General features: G+C 41.3%; 1 protein-coding gene across 1 annotated transcript; it reads left to right on the top strand.

Moving 5' to 3' along the window:
* Positions 1-771: 771 nt before the first annotated feature.
* Positions 772-27,934, top strand: LOC129815633 (protein-glutamine gamma-glutamyltransferase 2-like). Its single transcript, XM_055869612.1, has 13 exons — positions 772-879; positions 8,810-8,989; positions 15,326-15,544; positions 16,198-16,316; positions 17,215-17,343; positions 17,526-17,703; positions 19,364-19,499; positions 19,706-19,809; positions 20,054-20,293; positions 20,603-20,878; positions 22,861-23,021; positions 23,556-23,692; positions 27,259-27,934. The coding sequence occupies exons 1-13, from the start codon at positions 870-872 to the stop codon at positions 27,407-27,409; spliced, it is 2,040 nt and encodes a 679-aa protein (XP_055725587.1). The 5' UTR covers positions 772-869; the 3' UTR covers positions 27,410-27,934.

Genomic DNA, 27,934 nt, shown 5'->3' on the forward strand with positions numbered 1-27,934 from the left:
AAGCCGCCTCCAAAGTTGTTTTAGAGAATTTGACAGTACGTCCAACCAGCCTCACAACCGCAGACCACGTGTAACCTCGCCAGCCCTGGACATCCACATACGGCTTCTCACCTGTGGGATCATCTGAGTTTAGCCACCCGGACAGCTGATGAAACTGAGGAGTATTTCTGTCTCTAATAAGTCCTTTTGTGGGGAAAAACTCCTTCTGATTGGCCGGGCCTGGCTTCCAAGTGAATGGGCCTATGCCCTTCCAGGCCCAGCCATAGCTGCACAGCTGCCCTGTCATGTGAAATCCATAGATTAGGGGCTAATGAATGTATTTCCATTGACTGATTTCCTTATATGAATTGTAACTCAGTAAAATCTTTTAAATTGTTGCATGTTGAGTTTAGATTTTTGTTCAGTGTATTTCCTAGAAGTAAATTGTAATTTGACATTGATGTACATTTTATTCCTGACATGATGACTGAATGAAAATGACTTCCCTATTCCCTATTGTCACACAAATGTATGCAGGAAATTGTGCAACTATTGTATAGGACGAGGTCGCTACAAGGTCAATACGTCAATAGAGTGTATGTGGATGTTTCTGTGTGAGTGCGTGCGTGCTTGCTCAGGCATGTGAGCACGCGCACGAGGGCGTTCGACGGAAGAAAACCAACACGCACAGATGACTTCCCAACCCACGTTATGCATTACGCCGTCAGCTTCCGCAAAATGGTCAAATGAGTCAACTGCCAATGAATTTTGGTGACGCGCATGACCACTACAAATATGACTTTCGTTCACAGTCAGAGTAGCTGCGCAGAGTAGAGAATACTTTCAAGAGCCTGACACAGACTATTACCCGGCTGTACATCAACGCGATAATGGCTCAAGGTAAGATTGTAATAACTGTTTGAAATGTTTTATTTGCATTGTTTTATTGAGTGTGTTGTATCTCTGTAAATCTTCTCTCTAGTACGTGCATAGCATTATTGAGCATTTGAACATAACTGTGAATTACATTTTTGAGTTTCATCAACAGTTTAACAACTAATGCATTTTCTTTTCAATATCAACGAAAAACTAGACAGTGGACAGTGGCAGATCATTTAAAATAGCTTATCATGTTATTGCTTCCTAAAATAAATACTTCCTTGCAGGACTGAGCCATATGCCAGAATATGTATCTAAATATTTGAATCATTTAGAGGATTTCAATATAACCTTAAAAGGCTGGTGAACAATTGATTCGTTTAGAAAAAAATCTCAAAACTAAACAGCAAAGTGAAACCTGATCCATCCCTTCACTATGGACCAGGGTTCTCCAAACTCGGTCCTGGGGACACCCTGGGTGCACCTTTTGGTTTTTGCCTCTGCACTACACAGACCGAGTTTGGGAAACCCTGCTATGGACAAATGATGGCAAATATCTTACCAGTAGCTGGTTTCTTTTATGCCTGCTACATTAGGTTAGGTTGCCATTGATGACCTTATCCAGCGGTGTCAATCAAAATTTGCCTGAGGGCCACATGTGCACAATTTAAAAATATTTCCTCGCCATCAAAATTTACACCAAATTGTTATTTTCCATTTAAAAAAAAAATGTTATTCTCCCTGGCTGTTTAGCTTTCATTTAGGTGATTATTAGCGAGCTGGACAAAGGCAAGAAACTGTATGAATCTAGATCCATCTTTTCTACACAGTTTCAATTTGGTTTTAGTTATTTTAAGGTATATTGAGTTTTTTTATCCCTCAAAAAAATAATACAAAAATAAATATACTACATGGCCAAAAGTATGTGGACACCTGCTCGTCGAACATCTCATTCCAAAGTCGTGGGCAATAATATGGAGTTGGTCCCCCCCCTCCCCCCCCGTTGCTGTTATAATAACCTCCAATCTTCTGTAAAGGCTTTCCACTAGATTTTGGAACATTGCTGCGGCGACTTGCTTCCATTCAGCCACAAGAGCATTAGTGAGGTCAGGCACTGATGTTGGGCGATTAGGTCTGGCTTGCAGTCTGCAATCCAATTCATCTCAAATGTGTTCGATGGAGTTGAGATTAGGGCTCTGTGCAGGCCAGTCAAGTTCTTCAACACCAATCTCGACAAACAATTTCTGTGTGGTCCTCGCTTTTTGCACGGGGGCATTGTCGTCATGCTGAACCAGGAAAGGGCCTTCCCCAAACTGTTGCCACAATGTTGGGAGCACAGAATCGTCTTGAATGTCCTGGCATCCTCCAAATCCAGATTCGTCCGTCAGACTGCCAGATGCTGAAGTGTGATTCATCACTCCATAGAACGCATTTCCACTGCTCCAGAGTTCAATGGCGGCGAGCTTTACACCACTCCAGCCAACGCTTGGCATTGCGCATGGTGATCTAAGGTGTGTGTGCGACTACTCGGCCATGGAAACCCATTTTCATGATGCTCCCGACGAACAGTTCTTAGGCTGATGTTGCTTCCAGAGGCAGTTTGTAGTGAATGTTGCAAACTGGTCGTCCCGTTCTGTGAGATTGCGTGGCCTACCACTTCACGGCTGAGCCGTTGTTGCTCCTAGATGTTTCCACTTCACAATAACAGCACTTACAGTTGACCTGGGCAGTTCTTGCAGGGCAGAAATTTGATGAACTGACTTGTTGGAAAGGTGGCATCCTATGACGGTGCCACGTTGAAAGTCACTGAGTTCTTCAGTAAGGCCATTCTACTGCCAATGTTTGTCTATGGAGATTGCATGGCTGTGTGCTCAATTGTATACACCTGTCAGCAATGGGTGGGACTGAAATAGCTGAAACCACTCATTTGAACATACTTTTGGTGCTTCTACAAAGTATTGCCTCAGGGGTGGGAATAGTTATGTAAATGGATCTTTCTGTATTTCATTTTCAATACTTTAGCAAAAATGTATAAAAACATGTTTTCACTTTGTCAGAATTGGGTATTGTGTGTGAATGGGTGAGAAAAATAATAATTTGAATCAATTTTGAATTCAGGCTGTAACACAACAACATGTGGAATACATCAAGGGGTATGAATACTTTCTGAAGGCACTGTAGTCAGTAAAACCTGCAAAACGTAATGTAAACCAGGGGGACAAAACACACTATCCTCCCCTGTGCCCAATAAAAAAACACACACCCCTCACCAAAGCAAAACAAAAAGTTAGACAACCCTCTATTTTGGATGCTATGCTGTATGCGTGAACACTTTGCCTAGCTGCCAACCTGCTTGCACCAATCTGCTGTAATTACAGTAAAATACTCAAATGCAAAACCTTCCCCTCAATGAATTTCAGGTGAGGTACACTGTAATATGACATACAGAATTTTCCTTGCCACTGAGCTGCCTGTTAGTTAAATTCACAGCAGCCTCTTTACAGTGCATGTTGGTGTGATAATGGTGTGAAAGTTCAAGTTTCAAGTTTTAATGTCACATGCACAAATACAGTGAAATGCCTTTCTTGCAAGCTCTAAATCCGACAATGCAGTAATCAATAACAATGTAGTACTAAAAATAACATAAGGAGGAACAAAAAACAGACAATAAATTGAAATAACAAAGAAGAACACAAGAAAGTAAGTAAGCATACTATATATAGGGTCAGTCAGTTCCAGTACCAAATATACAATGTGCAGGGATACTGGCGTGATAGAGGTATATACTGTATGACTAGGTGACTAGGAATAAGGATATATGATAAACAGAGTAGCAGCAGCGTATGTGATGATTGTATGTGAGTGTGTGTGCATGTGCATAGAGTCAGTATAAATGTGTGTGCATCTTATGTGTGTGTGAGCAAATGATGAAGTGATTGTGTGTGTGTGTGTGTGTGTGTGTGTGTGTGTGTGTGTGTGTGTGTGTGTGTGTGTGTGTGTGTGTGTGTGTGTGTGTGTGTGTGTGTGTGTGTGTGTGTGTGTGCGTGTGTGCGTGTGCGTGCGTGCGTGTTGGAGTGTTAGTGTGCGTGAGTATGTAGGGTCCTGTGTGTGCATAGAGACAGTGCAAAAGTAAAGGGTCGACTCAGATAGTTTGTGTGGCCATTTTGTTAGCTATTTAGTTAGCTATTTAGCAGTCTTATGGCATGGGTATAGAAGCTTTTCGCTTTTCGTCGTGGGTGAACAGGGAGTACAGGAGGAGACTAAGCACACACCCCTGTGGGGCCCCCTTGTTGAGGGTCAGTGTGGCGGAGGTGATGTTGCCTACCCTCACCACCTGGGGTCGACCTTAAGGAAGTCCAGGATCCAGGTGCAGAGGGAGGTGTTCAGTCCCATGGTCCTCAGCTTGGTGAAAAGCTTAGAGGGGACAATGGTGTTGAACGCTGAGCTGTAGTCAATGAACAGCATTCTGACAACTGCACCAACCAAAACTGTCATCCAACATCTAAAGGTTGGATGGGGTGAGAACTTCTTTTCACATTGCCATAACCACTAAATGACAGCTTAACATGCTGTCTATAGGCCATTGGGGTTGATGTCTTAACAGAACCAAATGTAATTTTTATATATATATAAAAGCAGACTTTTATTTTTCTGGCTCACCATTGCTGATGACACAAGTGTTGTCTCCCACCTTGTCAGCTAACCATAAGCTTTAGCCCAGTCGTATGCATCTTCAATGCATCTGAGGAATGTGTTTCAGAGGGAGTTAAGTGTTGCTAAGGGAACTTTGGGCTTTTAATAGCAGACAGCAGCTGTAACTGCAACCAGAAACTGTGGCGAACTTAATTTGTCCTTGGAATGATTTTGCGAAGCCCCTATGAACCCATTCAAACCTTTTACACCTTGCACACACACACACACACAAGCACGCAGACACATACAGACAACGCTGAGAAGCACGCATACACTATACAGACAGAGAAAGAGGGAGAGAGAGAGAGAGAGAGAGAAGAAAAATTAAACATGTTTATTATTTGTTTGTTTATTATCTATTTCACTTGCTTTGGCAATGTAAACGTGTTTCCCATGCCAATAAAGCCCTTAAATTGAATTGAATTGAGAGAGAGAGAGCTCTTGCCGCTTCATTCGTGATTAGGGAGAACGTATTTATTTTTCCTGGGATTTACTGTACCTGCTTCTGTGCATTTTTCCCTGACTAGGATCTTTCATTGCCCAGACCTTATTGGGTTTATTCTGGCCCAGTAATTCTGCTTGGCCTATAACAGGACACTTGATGTGGTGTTGTTCAAGTTTAGAAGACTGGAAGCAAAACAAGGGAGTGTAAGTCTCGAGTGATGGCATGGTGGAGATGGTGACCTCATGGTAGTAGCCTGCTCAATGGGGGCATGTGATCACATAAATGGGAAGACCCCCCCCTACACACATAGCTCACCTAGATCTCTGTCCGGAAATATATTTTTGCACTATTCATGTTTGTGACAGACTGTAATACACTGTCTTCCCAGTGCAATAGAACAAAGCAAAACAACAATAACTACACCTTAATTACAGAAACCGTTCCGTTTAAATTCAGACTGCACATTATCTTACATCAGCTTTCATTCCACAATGCGAGAGTGTCTAATAAAAATGCATTTTATTTGATACCAACTGTGTAATACAAGAATGAAAAGCAGCAATAAGTAAACTTTACCATTACATTGATTGAGCTTGCGTTGTCTGGACTGTGTTGTCGAAAACAACATTTTAGTTGTTTATCTGCTATCAATCTGCCTAATGGTCTCCAGATTCTAGGTTTGTAGTCCTGTTGCCTCTAGCTGTGGAAAAGCACAAGTTCCCAGACGCTTTATGACTGAGTAAAATAGGCTTATTGACAACTTAATTTCTCTTTAGGATGAAAGAGCTGGACTGGAGACTTAAGTTTGTCTCCTTTGAAAGACCACTTTTCTTCAACTACAAGGTGTAAAACACATGCACAATTCCCCACGGTTGGTCAAATGTAGAAGATACACTATCCAGATGTTCCTACAGAAATGGATTTGTCATACATGTAGTCAGGGTTGGTTAGGTTACTTTTTAAATGTAATATGTTACAGTTACTAGTTACCTGTTAAATTATAATCAGTAATGTAACTTTTGGATTACCCAAGCTCAGTAACATAATCTGATTACTTTCATGTACTTTCCATTTACTTCTCCCTTAAGAGGCATTTAAGAGGCATTAGAAGAAGACAATAAAGAATCTAGCAAACGCTTCTACAATGCAGCTCAAAAGTGATTGGTGAAACAAGATGGTAATGTTATATTGCGTGTCAGTGACTGATCAACCCAGCATACAGTGGTATCTTAACACTTCAAGTGTTAACCAGTGACCAGTGTTAGAACACCAAGCTTTAATGCACCATGCAAACAAAAACAAACCATTGGAAACAACTGTCACTTAGTCTTTGCTGTTATGTACTGTCTAGAACCAATAAGGGTACTTCGGTTTGATAGGTTTGGATTTCTAAACTTTAAATATTATTAGTCATTAGCTGTAACAAAGACCTGAGGGGTGCCATAGCCGAGGGGCTACACCAGAGGTTAATGTTTATCTGTAGGAAGAAGGTATATGGTGGGGGCAATTAAGCTTGGAATGTACTGAGTGTAGGGAAAGTGATCACATGTGGCAAGCATTGATAAGGGGAGAGAGCCATGGATTAGTGATGAAGGGGGTGGAGGGCAGGTCAGGTCACGTTAAGGAAGAAAGAAAAGTTTATGGCCCGTATCACTTAGTTTCCTGCCTAGCAAATAAAATATGCAATGTTTGTTCAGATGTGTAGAAGGAGACTCAGCATAGAAGAAAGGTTTACATATCAGTGCTTGTGTGAATATGTCCTTGTCTGATGCAGCTGTATTGACCCTCTGGGAAGAATAAACTTGGTTTGAGCTTTCATTGTGTCCGGTGAGTTTTAACTCTGAGAATAAGAACCTAACAGGTTCACCCCATAGGAGAACCCTTTGAAATCCCTGTTGGTTCCAGGTAGAACCCTTTGGGTTCCATGAAGAACCCAGGGTTCTACATGGAACCCAAAAGGGATCTACCTGGTACCGAAAAAGGTTCTATTGGGAACCAACCACTTTTGGAACCCTTTTCTAGGAGTTTGGGCATAACCTTTGTCACCTCACATTTTGTTTTCATGTCGTTTTCTCCTGCCAATATTATTTAACAACAACCAGTCTTGTCTTAAAGAAGCAGGATGACTGTAAATAGGAAATCAGAGGGTGGGATCTTATTCACACACCGAGCCCTGGGGACAAGGAGGTGTACAGTATTTGCTTGCACACCTCGCAGGGAGTGACAGAACACTGCTCATTCATGTTTTCTTGTTTTCTCTCTTGTGAAATACTTCCCTTTTTTAAATGAATCAATGAAAGAGTTCAAGTCTGTGTCTCTATGGGTTGGTGTAGTACTTACCCACTAGTGGTACTTGAGTAAATATAGTTCCCAAGATAGTTATTTGCAAAGCAGCATTTCCTGTCTGAAGGATTCCTATGATTTTTACGGCAATACAAGTCTTTCTGTTACACAACAGGTAAGGTTTTTTCTCTTTACACTCAACAACAGGAAGTGAACTCTTATGGTTAGTTTAAATAACAATGAAAGTCCTTCAATTCATGCCTGCTGCCAGAGATAAGATGGCAGAAGGTCTGAAAATGTCTGGAAACAATTTGCGTCAGTCCTTTAACCATTTGTCTAAGGCCTATTTACCACAAGTTAATTCGACACCCTTAATGATTTATCCATGCATACGTTTTATTCTATAGGCTATACACTTATTAATATGATTAAGTATACCATAGCTTATGTACATTTTCTTTAAAACTAAAACTGCTAAAGGAGTCATTTTGACAGCTCATGTATAAGAAAAATGTAAAGTCATGCCCCCCTCCGTCCTTGACACTTATAATGATGTTTAGGCTACTGATGTTTTCATCATTTGACCACACGTCTTGCTGACCATGCATCTTTGTGGTTGGGGTATTTTATTTATTTTGTTGTTATAAAAATAAGCTGTTGCCGTGTTCCAACACATATGCTTTTAGTTTCATAGTTGTAATAAAGGCATTCCCCAAATAAAATTGATTGAACATATGAAATGTTGTGTTTTTTGTGTGTTTGTTTTTACATACAGTATATCCTATAGTAAAATAAACTAATGGAATTGCTATGGTGTTCTAAAATTAATATTATATTCCAATGTTACCGAAGACCTTCATAAACAAAACCAAATTATTGTTTTTGCAATAGCATATATGAAATGTTCTCAATTACACTGTTAGAATGTTGGAGTCCGAATGGCTGGTCGTTAGCTTGAGTCCCAGTGGTTCTAGTGTTAACAGACATTTAGCAGACGCTCTTTCTGTAAAAGCACATAGTCAAAGAGCTGGACAGCTAGCATAAATACAAGCAACTCTCTCCTCAGAGGTTAGTAGAATACTTCATTGTAGTGCTAAAAATAGAATGAAGTACCAGAATTGAAATGCTACAAAACAATGTAAAGCAACTATTATAGACATTTCCAGAGTAGTAGTGCCGTTGGCGGTGAGAGAAAGGGGTGGTCTACTTGGAAGGAACCAGCTTTGAGAGTTGGGGAGCCAGTTTGAAGAGGAAGGTCATCAGCCTAGCTAAAAACAGGTAGAGACCCAATTGTCTTAAAAGCAATGGGGGAGTTTGGTCCACCACTGAGGCACCATGAAAGAGAAGACAATTAATCGATAAAATAATATTTGTATAGCACTTTTGACGAACACATTTGTCAGAAAGTGTTAAGCCTTATTATACTGAAGACTGGATTGACACCCCCAAAAAGTTCCCTTGTAACTGGCTGGGTCAATCCTGAGGTATTTCTACTCACTGTTTCCTTTCTCTCTCTCATCCATCTCCCAGCACTGGACATTGCCCGATGGGACCTGGAGTGTGAGTTCAACAACACAGACCACCGCACGGAGCTCAACGGGGTGGAGCGCCTCATCGTGAGAAGGGGCCAGCCGTTCACCATCAACCTGCACCTCCGCTCGGGCGTCTACCAGCCTGATGGCAGCGCCCTTGACCTCACCGTAGAGACAGGTACTGTGTTATCCCTGAGTTGTCGATTAATCAATTCCATGTGAAAAGCACTAGATAAATGTTATTGAATTTTTTATTAATCTAGTGCAGGCGTTCCGCTAGCGGAACCCCTCGACAACATTCCGCTGAAAAGGCAACGCGCTAAATTCTAAAATATTTTTTAGAAATATGTAACTTTCACACATTAACAAGTCCAATACAGCAAATGAAAGATAAACTTCTTGTTAATCTACCCATCGTGTCCAATTTAAAAAAGGCTTGACAGCGAAGCACAACATTTGATTATGTTAGGTCAGAGCCAAGTCACAACGACACACAGACATTTTTCCAGCCAAAGATAGGAGTCACAAAAAGCAGAAATATAGATCAAATTAATCACTAACCTTTGATGATCTTCATCAGATGACACTGATAGGACATCATGTTACACAATATATGTATGTTTTGTTCGATAATGTGCATATTTATATCCAAAAATCTCAGTTTATATTGGTGCGTTACGTGCAGTAATATTTTGATTCCAAAACATCCGGTGATTTTGCAGATAGCTACATCAAATCCCAGAAATACTCATAATAAACATTGATAAAAGATACAAGTGTTATTCACAGAATTAAAGATAGACTTCTCCTTAACCTGTCTAGCCCCGGAGTGCCGCTAGCGGCACACCCCCCCCCCACCCCCACTGAAAAGGCAGAGCCGCGAAATTCAATTTTTTTTTTATTTTTTTAAATATTTAACTTTCACACATTAAAGTCCAATACAGCTAATGAAAGACACAGATCTTGTGAATCCAGCCAACATGTCCGATTTTTAAAATGTTTTACAGGGAAGACACAATATGTAAAGATGTAAATCTATTAGCTAAACACATTAGCATAATCCACCATTTTTTCTTTGTCCACCAACACCAGTAGCTATCACCAATTCGGCTAAACTAAGATATTGATAGCCACCAACCAAGAAAAAACCTCCTCAGATGACAGTCTGATAACATATTTATGGTATAGGATAGGTTTTGTTAGAAAAATGTGCATATTTCAGGTAGATGTCATAGTTTACAATTGCACCCACCGTCACAAATGGACTAGAATAATTACAATGAGCAACGTGTTTACCTAACTACTAATCATCAAACATTTCGTAAAAATACACAGCATACACTAATCGAAAGACACAGATCCTGTGAATACAGACAATATTTCAGATTTTCTAAGTGTCTTACAGCGAAAACACAATAAATCGTTATATTAGCATAGCACATGTGCAAACATTACCCCAGCATTGATTCTAGCCAAAGAGAGCGATAACGTAAACATCGCCAAAATATATTCATTTTTTCACTAACCTTCTCAGAATTCTTCAGATGACACTCCTGTAACATCACATTACAACATACATATACAGTTTGTTCGAAAATGTGCATATTTAGCCACCAAAATCATGGTTAGACAATGAGAAAAGTAGCCCAGCTGGTCAGAACATGTCGTGCGCCATATTAGACAGTGATCTAGTCGTATACATAAATACTCATAAACGTGACTAAAAAATATAGGGTGGACAGCGATTGATAGACAATTTAATTCTTAATACAATCGCGGAATTACATTTTTTAAATTATCCTTACTTTTCAATACAGTTTGCGCCAAGCGAAGCTAAGTAAAAAAAAATGGCGTCCTAAGCCACTAACATTTTTCGACAGAAACACGATTTATCATAATAAATTGTTCCTACTTTGAGCTGTTCTTCCATCAGAATCTTGGTCAAAGAATCCTTTCTTGGGTCTAATCGTCTTTTGGTCGAAAGCTGTCCTCTTGCCATGCAGAAATGCACACTGCGTTCGGCATGAACTGGAACGGTGCCCAGAGATTCACAGTGGCTCAGAAATAAATGTCTCAAAATCGCACTAAACGGATATAAATTGCTATAAAACGCTTTAAATTAACTACCTTATGATGTTTTTAACTCCTATAAGGAGTAAAAATATGACCGGAGAAATATAACTGGCTACACTAATGCTTGGAAAATCAGTAGGTCGGTATCCTCCGCGCGCATGACGCACCAAGAAAAGAGTTCCTACCTACAGGGTTTTTTCATTTATAGTGGCTGTGATTGGGCAATCAATACCATTCAAAGCGTCATCACGTAAAGGCATCCAGGGGAAGACGTAAGCAGTGTCCGTATACTCATAGGAATAACAGTGGCCTTATAACTGACTCCAGAACAGGGGCCAAAATGTGTGAAATCTGACTCCATGTCAGGGAAATTACTGTAGAATGAGTTCTATTCCACTTAGAGACAAAATTTCAACGCCTATAGAAACTATAGACTGTTTTCTAACCAATAATAATAATAATATGCATATTGTACGATCAAGAATTTTGTAGGAAGCCGTTTCAAAAATTACACGATTTCCATAAATAGTGACAACAGCACTCCCTAGCCTTAACAGGTTAATGCAACCGCTGTGTCAGATTTCAAAAAAACTTTACGGAAAAAGCATAATCTGAGTACGGCGCTCAGAGCCCAATCCAGCCAAAGAAATATCCGCCATTTTGGAGTCAACAGAAATTAGAAATAACATTATAAATATTCACTTACCTTTGATGATCTTCATTAGAATGCACTCCCCGGAATCACAGTTCGACAATAAATGACTGATTTGTTCCATAAAGTCCATAATTTATGTCCAAATAGCCACTTGTTGTTAGCGTGTTCAGCCCAGTAATCCATCTTCATGAGGCGAGAGCACTACATCCAGACAAAACTCAAAAAGTTCCGTTACAGGTCGTAGAAACATGTCAAATGATGTATGGAATCAATCTTTAGGCGGTTTTTAACATAAAACTTCAATAATGTTCCAACCGGACAATTACATTGTCTATAGAAAAGCACTGGAATGAGAGCTAACTCTATCGGGACCGCGCGTCACGAGCCTGACACTCTGCCAGACTACTGACTCATTCAGCTCCCATTCCCCCCTCCTTTATAGCAGAAGCCTGAAACAAGTTTCTAAAGACGGTTGACATCTAGTGGAAGCCTTAGGAAGTGCAACTTGACCCCATAGACACTGTGTATTCGGTAGGCCAAGCAATCTCAGATTTCCCACTTCCTGGTTGGATTTTTCTCAGGTTTTCGCCTGCCATATGAGTTCTGTTATACTCACAGACATCATTCAAACAGTTTTAGAAACTTCAGAGTGTTCTCTATCCAATACTACTAATACTATGCATATATTAGCATCCTAGACTGAGTAGGAGGCAGTTCACTCTGGGCACGCATTTCATCCAAAAGTGAAAACGCTGCCCCCTAGCCCAAACAGGTTAAATCCTAAAGGTTAATCTTAATTAAAACATAAGATCATTTCAGTGTTTCCCCTAGACATTTCCAAAGGCATGACACAAAGGGTCCCAAAACAAACATCTACGGTTCCTGACAGCAGAAACCGAAGCCTGGGCAGGGTGAGTAATGGTAAACGAGGCAGGGTAGAGTGTCAGCTAGCTAACTGTTCTTTAAGAGTCAATAGTCTTATCACTGATAATTGGAGCAGGATCAAACAGTTTCGCTATCCTCTAAACAACAGTAGTGTCAGAGCTCTCGTCGTAATGAGGATCGGACCAAAGCGCAGCGTGGTAAGTGTTCATGATTTTTTTATTAACCAAAACACTTGAACAAAATAACAACATGAAGAAACCGAAACAGTTCTGTAAGGTGCATAAACTAGACAGAAAACAACTAACCACAAAACACAGGTGGGAAAAGGCTGCCTAAGTCTAAATCTTAACTTCCCTGCAAGTTTGAAAATACCTCATGCATGTGCTGCTGCATAGTGTGTGACACTATAACAACATACTCTCTGCTATATTTTTCTATTGTTTTAACCCCTTGAAGTCTAAGGCCTTTTTTTCACTACCTTTACATTTTTGGCTTCTACGGGCATTTCTGTAATAGGAACCATCCACAGGTATTCACTGGAGCTATCCAATAAGTCGATTTTGGAACTGGCTTGCTGTTTAGATTTTGACCAGAGACCCAGTCTGTAATACCTACATGTTTCAAGCAGACCACCATAGTCTCTGTGCCCAAGGACGCCAATGTAACTTGTCTAAATGACTATCGCACCGTAGCACTCACATCTGTAACCATGAAATTCTTTGAAAGGCTGATCATGGCTCACATCGACACCATCATTCCAGACACCCTGGACCCACTCCAATTCGTATACTGCCCCAACAGATCCATAGATGACGCAATCTCTATTGCACTCCACACTGCCCTCTCCCACCTGTACAAGAGGAACACCTATGTGAGAATGCTGTTCCTCAACTACAGCTCAGTGCTCAACACCATAGTGCCCTCCAAGCGCATCACTAAGCTGAACACCTCCCTCTGCAACTGGATTCTGGAATTCCTGACGGGCTGCCTTGAGGTGGTGAGGATAGGCAACAACACATCCACCACGCTAACCCTCAACACGGGGGCACCTCAGGGGTGCGTGATTAGTCCCCTCCTGTACTCCTTGTTCACCTACGACGGCGTGGTCGCATATGAACGCAGCACAATCATTAAGTTTGCTGATGACACAATGGTGGTAGGCCTGATCACCAAAGACGATGAGACAGCCTATAGGGAGGAGACAAAGGAGCTGATCATGGACTACAGGAAACGGAGGCTGAGCATACCCCCATCCACATTGACAGAGCTGTAGTGGAGCAGGTTGAGACCTTCAAGTTCCTCTGTGTCCACATCACTAAGTAATTAACATGGACCAAACACACCAACACAGTCATAAAGAAGGCACGACAATGCCTCTTCCTCCTCAGAATGCTGAAAAGATTTGGCATGGGCCCTCGGATCCTCAAAGTTCTACAACTGCACCATTGAGAGCATCTTGACTGGCTGCATCACCGCTTGGTATGGCAACTGCTTGGCATCCAACCACAAGGTGATACACAGGGTAGTGAGTATGGCCCATTACATCACTGGGGCTGAGCTCCCTGCCATCCAGGACCTCTATACCAGGCGGTATCAGAGGAAGGCCCTGAAAATTGTCAAAGACTCCAGACACCCACATTTAAAAATATCACATTTACATAAGTATTCAGACCATTTACTCAGTACTTTGTTGAAGCACCTTTGGCAGCGATTACAGACTCGAGTCTTCTTGGGTATGACGCTACAAGCTTGGCGCACTTGTATTTGGGGTAGGTACTATGGCAACGTGTTTCTATTGGCATTGGGAACTTGTTTATTTTCCCCAATGGTCATTATGATCTACAAAGTGATAAGGAGTAAGAAAAGCTAATGGTGAGGTCCAATGTTGTTTCAAGGAAAGGGAAACCGTTTAAGCCTGTTCAAATTTTCAGTGATAACGCTATTGACTCTTGCAGAATAGTTAGCTGACACTCTACCCTGCCTCCTTTAACATTACTCACCCTGCCCAGGCTTTGGGCTTTGGTTCTGTTGTCAGGAACCATAGATGTTGCGTTTGGGACCCTTTCTGTCCCGCCTTTGGAAATATCTAGGGAAAAACACTGAAATGATCAGATGTTTTAATCAAGATTAATGTGCCAGATGTAAGTAACAGTCATAAGAGGGGTGGAGTGGCCATTGTACAGACCACAGCAGTTTCTACAGTATCCACCAGTTTGAGAACAGGAAGAGGACCACTCCACAGGAAGCATGTGTCCTTTCAAAGATAAGGCTATCACAGTGAAAGTTAAACTATTTTTTAATGGGCTGTAATATAAACTTTAATACACATAACAGCCAAGGAAGGAATCTAAGTTGTTTCAGCATGCTGCTGAATGCAAAGGGGTTAAAAGGCGTGATTCTTTGGCGTTATGCCCAGTCTGAACACAATGGAATTTCATTTCAGGCAGTTTATCTTAACGGAGGTCACTTGAAGGAAGCTGAGTTTCCATCGTCTTTGATCCCTGTGGAATTGTCCACCATTTTCCAATGTTCTCGCTGAAGGGTTTGGGAATAGCATGTCAATTGTACTGTCTGAATTATGAAAATGTTTCATGTGTGACCTGAAAGCATCTGTGTGCTTCATATTTGTTATAATACAGTAAAGAACGTAATTCTTATAAAGGACAGCAACTTCTGTCGAGGTAATGACTTTTGTCAAGTCCTATTTAAACCCTCACTTTAGACTAATGAGATCCATTGACACATCTTATGACAAAGAATGACAGAATAGCTATGGCCAAAATTACTTTACCTCCAATGGTAAAATAAGTAGGTAAGCTCTAGTGTTTTGGCTTTGAAGTCCTTTACATCATCCCTAGTGTTCCATCTTTCCCTCTTTCTCTTCTTCATGTCCTCTACTAGGTCCCCAGCCCTCTGACCAGTATGGTACACAGGCCTCCTTTGGGCTGACCGACCAAATCGACACCTCCCACTGGAGCGCCGCCATCACAAGTCCCCCCGGGAACATGGTGTCCCTGTCCATCTGTTCCCCCCCGGACGCGCCCATCGGACGCTGGCGCCTGACCCTGGGTCAGGGGGGCAGGGTGGACTTTGTGCTGCTCTATAACCCCTGGTGCACCGGTAGGTAAACATTCCATACATCATTCTGTCTCTGAGTGTAGTAGGGGCTATGCATAGTTGAGTGGAATGCCTTAAGAGTAATTGACAGACGCAGAGACGAGACATAGCTATGCGGAATGTGTTGACAGTTGGAGAAATTGCTTGAGCCGTGCTGAGAATTAGAAAAGTAAGAGAGCCAACAGTCCAATATTTTAGAACATGTATGCGTACATGTTTTGGACTGATAGGCGCTTTAGATGTCTCTGTTACAAAGACAGCCAGCATGACCAATGGAGAGATGCAGGTTTACAGGAAGGATCCCACAGTGGGGAGAACAGGATGGATGAATGGATGGATGAAGGGTAGTTTTGGAGATGATATGATAATCATACAACGGAGAATGGGATGGATAAGTATTTTCCAGTATCTCTAAATGTTTAGCCCTATCATGTGCTGTATCTACAATACATGTTACACTTAGACATTTTATTACCTTAGACATCAAAGTAAATGGACAGCAGATTGTCTCATTAAAGATGCACTCTCAAACTTTTGTATCATTTCAGCCAGTAGATTTGAAAGTGGTGCTAACGAGCCAAAAGTGGTCCACATTTTTTGTGTTCTAATTCATCCAATTGCTTCCTACATCATCCCCTCCGTATGATATGTTACAGGTGATGTGGTGTACATGGACAGTGAGGAGAAACTGAGGGAGTACATCTTGGCTCAAGATGGTATCATCTACCGAGGCAGCTGGAAATACCCCATCCCTACACCTTGGAACTATGGCCAGGTACCAACAGCAGCACAGCTCTGATCGTTGTATAAACAGCCTCCTTGAGGAGAGACAAACCAGAATTTGGTGGTAGTGATAAAGGCTTGGCTTTTGAATTTGGCTTACGCTTACCCTGATAAGGGAGAAATAGCCATTCATCAAGAGATGTATGTTGAACTGCTTTCCAATGTAACTACTGTACTGTGCACTTTCAAAGGTGAGATTATGCTGCCTCATAGTACTGTATATTTAGAGATGTAGGATCTTAATTTGATCACCCTTTTGCAGGGTGATACTTGTAGTGTATTTGAGGTTTAAAAAGGAAGTTTATCATTTCCATTTTATTCTTATGAAAGAAATTATCAATCAACCCCTACAAAAATATCCAATAATTATAATCCACATAATAATTTACATTTCCTGTTGCTGCAGGAATATTTTCCTTCTGTAGGTAAGAAGCTCAAATTAAGATCCTACATCTGTATGAGTGGCCTGACAAGTTTGATAAAGTGAGAAGATAAATTATGGTTGAGAAGAACTTGTGATGAGTGAACTGTTGACTGATAAAATCCAATTGAGGCTATTTTCTTTCCACATCAAGATGCTTCCATTGGTTCAATCTGTGTATAATTGACAGATCATGATAATCCCACTGAGATGGTGAGACCAAGGTTCAATTGTTGATACAACTCATTATCTAATTGGTGTGTGTCATAGTTGCATATCGTGCACACTGTTGTTCAGCTTTACTAAACGTTTGCACATGATATTTTCAGAAGAGAATCAAAGACGAGAAGCATACTTCTAATCCTTTGATCTTTATTCGATCTTTTGCTCACCTTTGCATGCTTAGTTCCCTTTTGAAAATAAATAGCAGATTGATTTGACCTTGTGTGGTTTTCTCTGTGTGGTGTAGTTTGAGGATGGGATCCTGAATGCCTGTCTGAGAATCCTGGATATGAACCCGAAGTGCCTGCGTAACCCTGGGAAAGACGCTTCAGGGAGGAGAAACCCAATCTATGTGTCCAGAGTCCTCAGTGCCATGGTGAGATCACATCAATCAGTTTCACATCCTGTCATGCACTGCATTACACACTGCAGTTCATACAGTAGAATCGAATATAAAATATACACTTGAACATATAGTAGATGGCAAATAGCAAGGCTCAATATAACAAAGCTGAATGTGAAATGAAGAGCCTGACCATTGTTGTCCATGTCCCTCAGGTGAACTGCAATGACGACAAGGGAGTCTTGCTGGGCAGGTGGAATGATGACTATGACGGCGGGGTGAGCCCTCTGTCATGGAAGGGTAGTGTGGAGATCCTCCGGAACTGGGACACAAATGCCTGTCAGCCTGTGCGCTTTGGCCAATGCTGGGTGTTTGCAGCAGTGGCCTGCTCAGGTTAGACATAAATGCATAGACATTAAGACTGAGTTTTTTACATACTGTATCATTATATTATGTAAGAGACATTCTGTCCCCTTTTTGTATTGCACAAGACACCTTTAGTAACACATTCATCACTAAGATAAGGGCTCTGGGACTAAACACCTCCCTCTGCAACTGGATCCTGGACTTCCTGACGGGCCGCCCCCAGGTGGTAAGAGTAGGCAACAACGCGTATGCCACGCTGATCCTTAACACTGGGGCCCCTTGGGTGTGTACTTAGTCCCCTCCTGCATTCCCTGTTCACCCACGACTGCGTGGCCAAACACGACTCCCAACACCATCATTAAGTTTGCTGACGACACAACAGCCTGATCACCGACAATGAGACGGCCTATAGGGAGGAGGTCAGCGAACTGGCAGTGTGGTGCCAGGACAACAACTCCCTCAGTGTGAGCAAGACAAAGGAGCTGATCGTGGACTACAGGAAAAGGCGGGCCAAACAGGCCCCCATTAACATCGAAGGGGCTGTAGTGGAGCAGGTCGAGATTTTCAAGTTCCTTGGTGTCCACATCACCAACAAACCATCATGGTCCAAACATACCAAGACAGTCGTGAAGAGGGCACGACAAAACCTTTTCCCCCTCAGGAGACTGAAAAGATTTGGCATGGGCTCCGAGATCCTCAAAAGGTTCTACAGCTGTACCATCGAGAGCATCCTGACTGGTTGCATCACCGCCTGGTATGGCAACTGCTCGGCATCTGACCATAAGGCGCTACAGAGGGTAATGCGAACGGCCCAGGACATCACTGGAGCCAAGCTTCCTGCCATCCAGGACCTATATAAATTAATAGGTGGTGTCTATTAATAGGCGACAGCCCATAAAATTGTCAGAGACAATGTCTAGTCACCCAAGTTATAGACTGTTTTCCCTGCTATCGCACGGCAAGTGGTACCGGAGCGCCAAGTCTAGGACCCAAAGGCTCCTCAACAGCCTCTTCCCCCAAGCCATAAGACTGTTGAACAATTCATAAAAATCATTATCGGATAATTTCCATTGACTCCCCCCCCAGCCACCCCCCCCCCCCCCCGTACACTGCTGCTACTCGCTGTTTGTTACCTATGCATAGTCACTTTGCCCCCACCTACATGTTCAGATTACCTCAACTAGCCTGTACCCCCTCACACTGACTCGGTACCGGTGCCCCCTGTATATAGCCTCGTTATTCTTATTGTGTTACTTTTTATTATTGCTTTTTATTTTAGCCTAGTTGGTAAATATTTTCTTCTTGAACTGCGCTGTTGGTTAAGGGTAAGGGCTTGTAAGTAAGCATTTCACGGTAAAGTCTACACTTGTTGTATTCGGCGCATGTGGCAAATAAAGTTTGATTTGATGTGATTCTATGAATAGGGGGGCAGGTAGCCTAGCAGTTAAGAGCCTTGGGCCAGTAACCAAAAGGTTGCTGGTTCGATCCCCAAGCCAACTAGGTGTCCCCTTGAGCAACTTTACCCAAAATGTTTCTGTATATCACTGGATAAGAGTGTCTGCTAAATGACCTAACTGTAAAATATATACTTGTGTATGATGTATTTATAATGCCATATGTTAGACCTGTAGTAGAATAGTTGATGAGTAGTATTGGCTAACTGTACATGATTTATGTGCCCTCTCAGTTTCACGAGCCCTGGGCATCCCTTGTCGACTGGTCACCAACTACAATTCAGCCCACGACACCAATAGTGACCTGGTGATAGAGCGCTACGTGGATGAGAACGGACAACTTGTTCAGAAGTCCAGAGACATGATATGGTGAGACCTTAGGAGGACTATCAAATTGGTGGATTTCCACTCAGACAAATTCAATACAGAGCTAGCCATGTATTTGTTCATGCTTTTTGCCAACAATCTGGAAATAGTCAAGGCATTCCGGAGGTTGGGTATATGAGCAAATGTCCTTCAGTTGTAGCAGACCGTCTGGAAACGGTTAAGGGGTTACTATTGTTGTGTTGTTGTAGGAACTACCACTGCTGGGTCGAGAACTGGATGACCAGACCTGACCTCAAACCAGGTTTTGACGGCTGGCAGGTCATGGACCCCACTCCACAGGAGAAGAGTGAAGGTGAGGCCTAGATGGTATTGACAATAACCCCAACTACAATAACCCCAACTACAATAATCTCAACTACAATAACCCCAACTACAATAACCCCAACTATTTCAGATTAGCCCATAAAAGGGCCTGACCCCAATTCATGTGTAGTGATTCCAGAAAACTCCTGAATTGCTAATCATCAGGATATGGCTTCAGATATGTCATAAAAACATGTAATCTTCAGTTCCCTCACAGATTGTCCTTCTTTCAGGGGTTTACTGCTGTGGCCCTATCCCACTGAAAGCCATCAAGGAGGGCGAGCTCACCTATAAATATGACGCCTCATTTGTTTTTGCGGAGGTCAATGCTGACGTGCACACCTTTATGAAGAGCAAAGATGGCAGCACGAAGAAGATCATCAGCTCCGTCCAAGTGGGGCTGAAGATCAGCACTAAGAGCGTGGGCAGTGATAGGAGAGAGGACATTACACACCTGTACAAGTACCCTGAGGGTAGGGAGCTTCACTATGACACCACTGTAACATTCCACCAGGACACACAAATGTCACATTACACCACAATATGCCGCCAAGACAGCAGATTAGAAAGAATATGTGACTTTCCTAAGTATTTGAAGTAGTCTGTTCATTATATGTACAATCAGATACAGTATGGAGCTTCAAAATAAGAAATATATGGTGAAGTTCACTAAAGACTACTCTGGAAACAAGTTCTTATTCTTCCCTAAATGTGTCAGAATGTATCAGAGTTAATTTACAGTATATGAAAGCATGTATAACTTTTGCTTTCTGTGCCCCCAGGTTCTGACGAGGAAAGGGAGGCCTTTACAAAAGCCAACCACCAGAACAAACTACTGCAGCAGCAAGACAATGCTGGCCTGCTTATCGTCATCAAGGTTTCCACGGAGATGAGAAAGGGCTGTGACTTTGACGTGTTTGCCGTGATTACAAACAACACGCCCAATGAGAAGAAGTGCCGTCTGGTGTTCGGCTCCAGAGCTGTGTCCTACAACGGCATTCTGGGAGAGAACTGTGGGTTCAAAGACCTGCTCAACGTACAGTTGGCACCTGGAGAAGGTCAGTTGGCTTTGTATAATGGAAAGATTTGTGTATATATACACTGCCTACGGAAAGTATTCAGACCCCTTGACTTTTTCCACATTTTGTTAGTTTACAGCCTTATTCTAAAATGGATTACATTGTTTTTCCCCCTTATCAATCTACACATAATAGCCCATAATGACAAAGCAAAAACAGGTTTTTAGAAATGTTGGCAAATTTAAAACATGAAATATCACATTTACACAAGTATTCAGACCCTTTACTCAGTACTTTGCTGAAGCACCTTTGGCAGTGATTACAGCCTCGAGTCTTATTCGGTATGATGCTACAAGCTTGGCACACCTGTATTTGGGGAGTTTCTCCCATTTTTCTATGCAGATCCACTCAAACTCTGTCAGGTTGTATGGAGAGCGTTGCTGCACAGCTATTTTCAGGTCTCTCCAGAGATGTTCGATCGGGTTCAAGTCCGGGATTTGGCTGGGCCACTCAAGGACATTCAGAGACTTGTCCCAAAGCCACTCCTGCATTGTCTTGGCTGTGTGCTTAGGGTTGTTGTCCTGTTGGAAAGTGAACCTTTGCCCCAGTCTGAGGTCCTGAGCGCTCTGGATTAGGTTTTCATGAAGGATATATCTATACTTTGCTCCATTAATCTTTACATCTATCCTGACTAGTCTCCCAGTCCCTGCCGCTGAAAAACATCCCCACAACATGATGCTGTCACCACCATGCTTCACCGTGAGGATGGTGCCAGGTTTCCTCCAGATGTGACGCTTGGCATTCAGGCCAAGGTGTTCAATCTTGGTTTCATCAGACCGGAGAATCTTGTTTCTCCTGGTCTGAGAGTCTTTAGCTTCCTTTTGGGAAACTCCAAGCGGGCTGTCATGTGGCTTTTACTGAGGAGTGGCATCTGTCTGGCCACTCTACCATAAAGGCCTGATTGGTGGAGTGCTGCAGAGATGGTTGTCCTTCTGGAAGATGTTCCCATCTCCACAGAGGAACTCTAGAACTCTAGTCAGAGTGACCATCGGGTTCTTGGTCACCTCCCTGACCAAGGCCTTTCTCACCCAATTGCTCAGTTTGGTCGGGTGGCCAGCTCTAGGAAGAGTCTTGGTGGTTCCAAACTTCTTCCATTTAAGAATGATGGAGGCCACTGTGTTCTTGGGGACCTTCAATGCTGCAGAAATGTGTTGGTACCCTTCCCCAGATCTGTGCCTCGACACAATCCTGTCTCAGAGCTCTACGGACAATTTCTTCAGCCATTCTGACATGCACTGTCAGCTGTGGGACCTCATATAGACAGGTGTGAGCCTTTCCAAATCATGTCCAATCAATTGAATTTACCAAAGGTGGACTCGAATCAATTCGTAGAATCAATTTCTGTATACTTCTGGCCCTTCTTTGGACACTGTGTTAACTAACCTCCAGACGAGCTTCAATGCCATACAACTCTCCTTCCGTGGCCTCCAACTGCTCTTAAATACAAGTAAAACTAAATGCCTCCAGTCAAGTTGTGGAAACATCTCAAAGATGATCAATGGAAACAGGATGCACCTGAGCTCAGAGTCTCATAGCAAAAGGTCTGAATACTTTTGTAAATATATTTTGGTTTTTAATAACATTTGCAAAAAAAAAAATCAAACCTGTTTTCGCTTCGTCATTATGGGGTATTGTGTGTAGATTGATAAGGAAATTGTTTTATTTAATCCATTTAAGAATAAGGTTGTAACGTAAGAAAATGTGTAAAAGTCAAGGGGTCTGAATACTTTCCAAAGGCACTGTATATGTGAGCGTGATATACTGTAGCTCATTTAGAGTTTAAGATCATGTATGGAGTTATCTTTTCATGTTATTTCATGTCTAATGCTAATTTGTGAATGTGTGTCTGTGTGCATTGAAATCATACTGTCCAGTGTTCTATGTATCTGCTTATGTCAACATGTCAACATCCTGAGGAATTGGATGGTGTCTCACTTTCTCTGCTTTATGTCTCGCTCCAGAAAAGCGGGTTGCTCTTAGGATGAACTACTCCAAGTATGCAGAGAACCTCACTGAGGACAACTTGATCCGGCTGGCGGCTCTGCTCCTAGACTACAGTACCCAAGAGGCTTACCTCGCTGTGAGGAACGTCGTACTGGTTAACCCCGAGATCAAAGTCAGGGTACGGCCACTATTCTCACTACTTTAAAACTTTACAAAACACAAGAATACAGTGATTAACATGAGTAATAAGTATACTTGTTGCAGCAACCTCAGTGGAGTACTCTGACTAGGGAATCAAAAATGTTAAAGCTTTTGGTCCCAAGCCAAGGACGCTAACCACAGCTCCAAGATAACTAAGTTCCTTGGAAATACTCATGCCAGAACAGAGGTCACAATGTGAAAGAACTGTACCAGCTGGCATTGCAAGCTTGAGTGTAATTATCAGAGATATCAACAACAACAAAAAGATCCTACATCTGTAGCTAAAGACATCCATAGATAGTCAAGATATTTATCTAAACTTTCATAAAAAATAATCAACTGTCTTATGTCAACATGTGTCAACATCTGATAAATTGTTTGAAAGAACCGTTCCAGCTGGCATTGCAAGCTTGAGTGTGATTATCAGAGATGGAGCGTTCTCCATGTTCGCCTAGCCGATGAAATGCAATATGTCAAAGCATTAAGATAATTTATGTTCCCTGATATATAGATCCTTGGGGAACCCAAAGAGAACCGTAAGCTGGCGGCTGAGATCACTCTGCAGAACCCTCTCCCAGTACCGCTGCAGAACTGCTGCTTCACCGTGGAGGGGTCCAATCTTACTGGAGGACAGATCTTCACTGAGAGGTAGGAGCGAACCATGACAGGGTGACGTTTATTTCCAAACGGGACTGTTTACAGATCAAGTGCATTTACCGCTAAAAGTAACAACATAAGTGTAAATAGGACCTATTAGTGAGGGTCAAAGCAACAATTACATGTAATGTTTGTCAGGGATGTCTAAAACGATATGTATAATTCATAGACATATAATCAATCATGTTTTAGTCACCAAGTGGTGCATGCCCATGCCTTGGTGGAGTTGGAGGTGTTCATGAGAATGGAAATGTATGTTTTGTAGCAGACTCACAATAGTGTTTACATGTCAAAAGCAGACTAAAAGTCTTATTAGTGCTAAGTTGGATACTGAATTCCCAGCCATGTACAATTCAAGCACACTTTAACTATCCAAGTGTTTTGCCAAGACCACAATTTCATGAATCTTCTCAAAAAATGTTTTGGATTTGAAAACAAACACTTTCACCTCAAAGACTAGGAAGTTCGCTGGACGGAAGCTGACTGTTTCACCAGGTCGTAAATGTTTGTCTGAATTTATTCAGTATTTATAATAATAATTTAATTGTGAGAGTATCATTTTGTCAGAGTTGGTTTTCCAAGCATTCAGATGGTATAAGAGACCCAGATGCAGACACGGGAGACAGATGGTTTGAGTCTTTGATATTTATTATAATCCAAAAGGGTAGGCAAGAGAATGGTCGTGAACAGGCAAAAGGTCAAAACCAGTTCAGAGTCCAGGAGGTACAGTGTTGCAAGCAGGCTCGAGGTCAAGGCAGGCAGAATGATCAGGCAGGTGGGAACAGGCGGGAACAGAGTCCAGAAACAGGCAAGGGTCAAAACTGGGAAGACTAGCAAAAAGAGAATAGAAAAAGCAGGTGCATGGGAAAACCTTGCTGGTTGACTTGAACATACAAGACAAACTGGCACAGAGAAACAGGAAACACAGGGATAAATACACCAGGGAAAATAAACAACACCTGGAGGGGGTGGAGACAATCACAAGGACAGGTGAAACAGATCAGGGCATGACAGATGATTGTGATGAGTTGTGGGTTTGGTTGGCATGTGACTCCTAGATGTTTGGCTCCATGCGGTGTTACACAATCGAGATGAGAATATGAATGGATTTGTTCATTAAAACAGTTTTGAATGAGTTTGACGAGCTTCTAAAACATAATTAAATATCCTATACTATAATAGGGTTATTTAGCACATGCTTTAATCCAAAGTGTTTTCTAGTTCAGACATATATATATCTATGTAGAGAACTATGGCTGATACAATACATACACAGTCCTTGCTGGTCAGCTCAGCAAAATAATTACAATCACACTATCACACTAGGATCTACATTTGAGACAGTTTACTACAGAGGGAAAATAATCCTGCACCAACAGGAAATGTGAATTATTGTGGATTATAATTCATGGATATTTTTTGTATTTTTTGTATTTTTTGTATCTATTTTTCATTAGGGCAAATCAAGTCTGAAATTACAAAATGGACATTACAAACTTTATAAGCCTTTTTAAAACTAAAATACACTACAGGTTTGCATTTCAAGACTCAGAAACAAAAGAGTGATCAAATGAAGATCCTACATCTGTAGCTAAAGACATCCATAGATAGTCAAGATATTTAACCTGTTGGGGATGGGGGCGCTGTTTAGACTATTTATGCTAATGTGGCTAATTTTTTAAACGGCTTCCCACAAAATCCTTGATCGTACAATATGCATATTATTATTATTATTGGATAGAAAACAGTCTATAGTTTCTATAGGAGTTGAAATTTTGTCTCTAAGTGGAACAGAGCCCATTCTACAGCAATTTCCCTGACATGGAGTCAGATTTGAGAAACGTTGGCCACTTTTCTGAAGTCATTTAAACGGGCACTGTCGTTGCTATGACTATACGGACACTTCTTACGTCTTCCCCTGGATGCCTTTACGTGATGACGATTCCAACGGGCTCGATTGCTCGTTCACAGGCACTACAAATGAAAAAAACCTTTAGCTAGCAAGTCTTTTCTTGCTGCGTAACGCGCGTGGAAGACACCGACCCTCTCCTGTTCCAAGCATTAGTTTAGCCTGTTATATTTCTCCGGTCATCTTTTCACTCGTTATAGGAGTTACAAACATCACAAAGTAGTTAATTTAAAGCGTTTTATAGCAATTTATATCCGTTTAGTGCGATTTTGGGACATTTATTTTTGCAACGATGTGAAAAGTTGGGAACGCTTTTCAGTTCATCCCGAACGTAGTTGACATTTCCACATGGCAAGAGGACAGCTTTCCACCAAAAGACGATTTCTCCCAAGAAAGGATCCTTTGCCCAAGATACTGATGGAAGAACAGCTCAAGGTAGGACATTTTTATTATGATAAATCGTGTTTCTGTCGAAACATTTTAGTGGCTTAGGACGCCATGTTTTTTGACGTAGCTTCGCTTGGCGCAAACTGTATTGAAAAGTAAGGATAAATTAAAAAATGTAATAACGCAATTGTATTAAGAATTAAATTGTCTATCAATCCCTGTCCACCCTATATTTTTTAGTCACGTTTATGAGTATTTATGTATAAGAGTAGATCACTGTCTAAGTGGCGCAAGGACAAATTCTGACCAGCTGAGTTACATTTCACATTGTCTAACCATGATTTTGGTGGCTAAATATAAACATTTTCGATCAAACTGTATATGCATGTTGTAATGTGATGTTACAGGAGTGTCATCGGAAGAATTCTGAGAAGGTTAGTGAAAAAATTAATATCTTTTGGCGATGTTGACTTTTATCGCTCACTTTGGCTAGAATCAATGCTGGGCTGCTAATTGCTATGTGCTAAGCTAATATAACGATTTATTGTGTTTTCGCTGTAAGACACTTAGAAAATCTGAAATATTGTCTGTATTCACAGGATCTGTGTCTTTCGATTCGTGTATGCTGTGTATTTTTACGAAATGTTTGATGATTAGTAGTTAGGTAAACACGTTGCTCATTGTAATTATTCTAGTCCATTTGTGATGGTGGGTGCAATTGTAAACTATGCCATATACCTGAAATATGCACTTTTTTCTAACAAAACCTATCCCATACCATAAATATGTTATCAGACTGTCATCTAATGAGTTTTTTTGTTGGTTAGGGGCTATAAATATCTTAGTTTAGCCGAATTGGTGATGGCTACTGGTGTTGGTGGACAAATAAAAGATGGTGGAATATGCTAATGTGTTTTTAGGTAATAGATGTACATCTTTACATATTGTGTCTTCCCTGTAAAACATTTTAAAAATCGGAAATGTTGACTGGATTCATAAGATCTGTGTCTTTCATTAGCTGTATTGGACTTTAATGTGTGAAAGTTAAATATTTTAAAAAAATATTTTTTTTGAATTTCGCGGCACTGGTTTTTCAGTGGGGGGGGGGGGGGTGTGCCGCTAGCGCCACGCTGATCCTAGACAGGTTAACTAAACTTTCATGAAAAATAATCAACTGTCTAAATATGTATGCTGGGAATGTAGTGTGATAGTGTTACAGTGCATGTAGATAGAGTAACTTCTAAATATTTACCCTTCTTAGACTTAACTCCACGGTGGAACCTGGGCAGGATGCCAAGGTCAAAATCTACTTCACGCCCACCCACTCGGGCCTAAGGAAACTGGTGGTCGACTTCGATAGCAATAAGTTGTGTCACGTCAAGGGCTACAGGAACATCATCATCGGAAAATAGAGGACCCACCCTGAGCCTACACTCCATAAAACCTAATGAGAAAGAAGCCTTGTTACAAAATGTTTGCAAAGCAACATATTGCTGTTCTCAGATATATCTCACTTATCACCTATAGTTTTATACATTTATACATTTTATAGGATGTATAAATATTTTGTATGGAAAGCTTTAAATTGTAATACTTTCACATTTTTGCATATTGGTGTCAACAAATTCATATTGTAAATGAATATATTGACAATATAGTGCTACACACCTTTTTAATAAATACATGGAAAATAACATATTTCTATTTTTAGGGCTCTCTTTTTTGTCAAGAAAATCCACAATTTGTTGGGGTTAGAAATCTGTTCAAGTAAAGCTTAATAATGTAAGATTTGTGTTATGGTTATTGATACAGTAAGTGGCCTATGTTCTAAATGATGTATTGACAATGCATACATTTTTCATTAAGGCAAATCAAGTCTGACATTTTAAAGGGGAAATTACACATTTTAAAAGCCTAATTAAACCTTGAATACACTA

This window comes from Salvelinus fontinalis, chromosome 18 (genome assembly GCF_029448725.1).
Source record: "Salvelinus fontinalis isolate EN_2023a chromosome 18, ASM2944872v1, whole genome shotgun sequence".
Classification (NCBI taxonomy): domain Eukaryota; kingdom Metazoa; phylum Chordata; class Actinopteri; order Salmoniformes; family Salmonidae; genus Salvelinus; species Salvelinus fontinalis.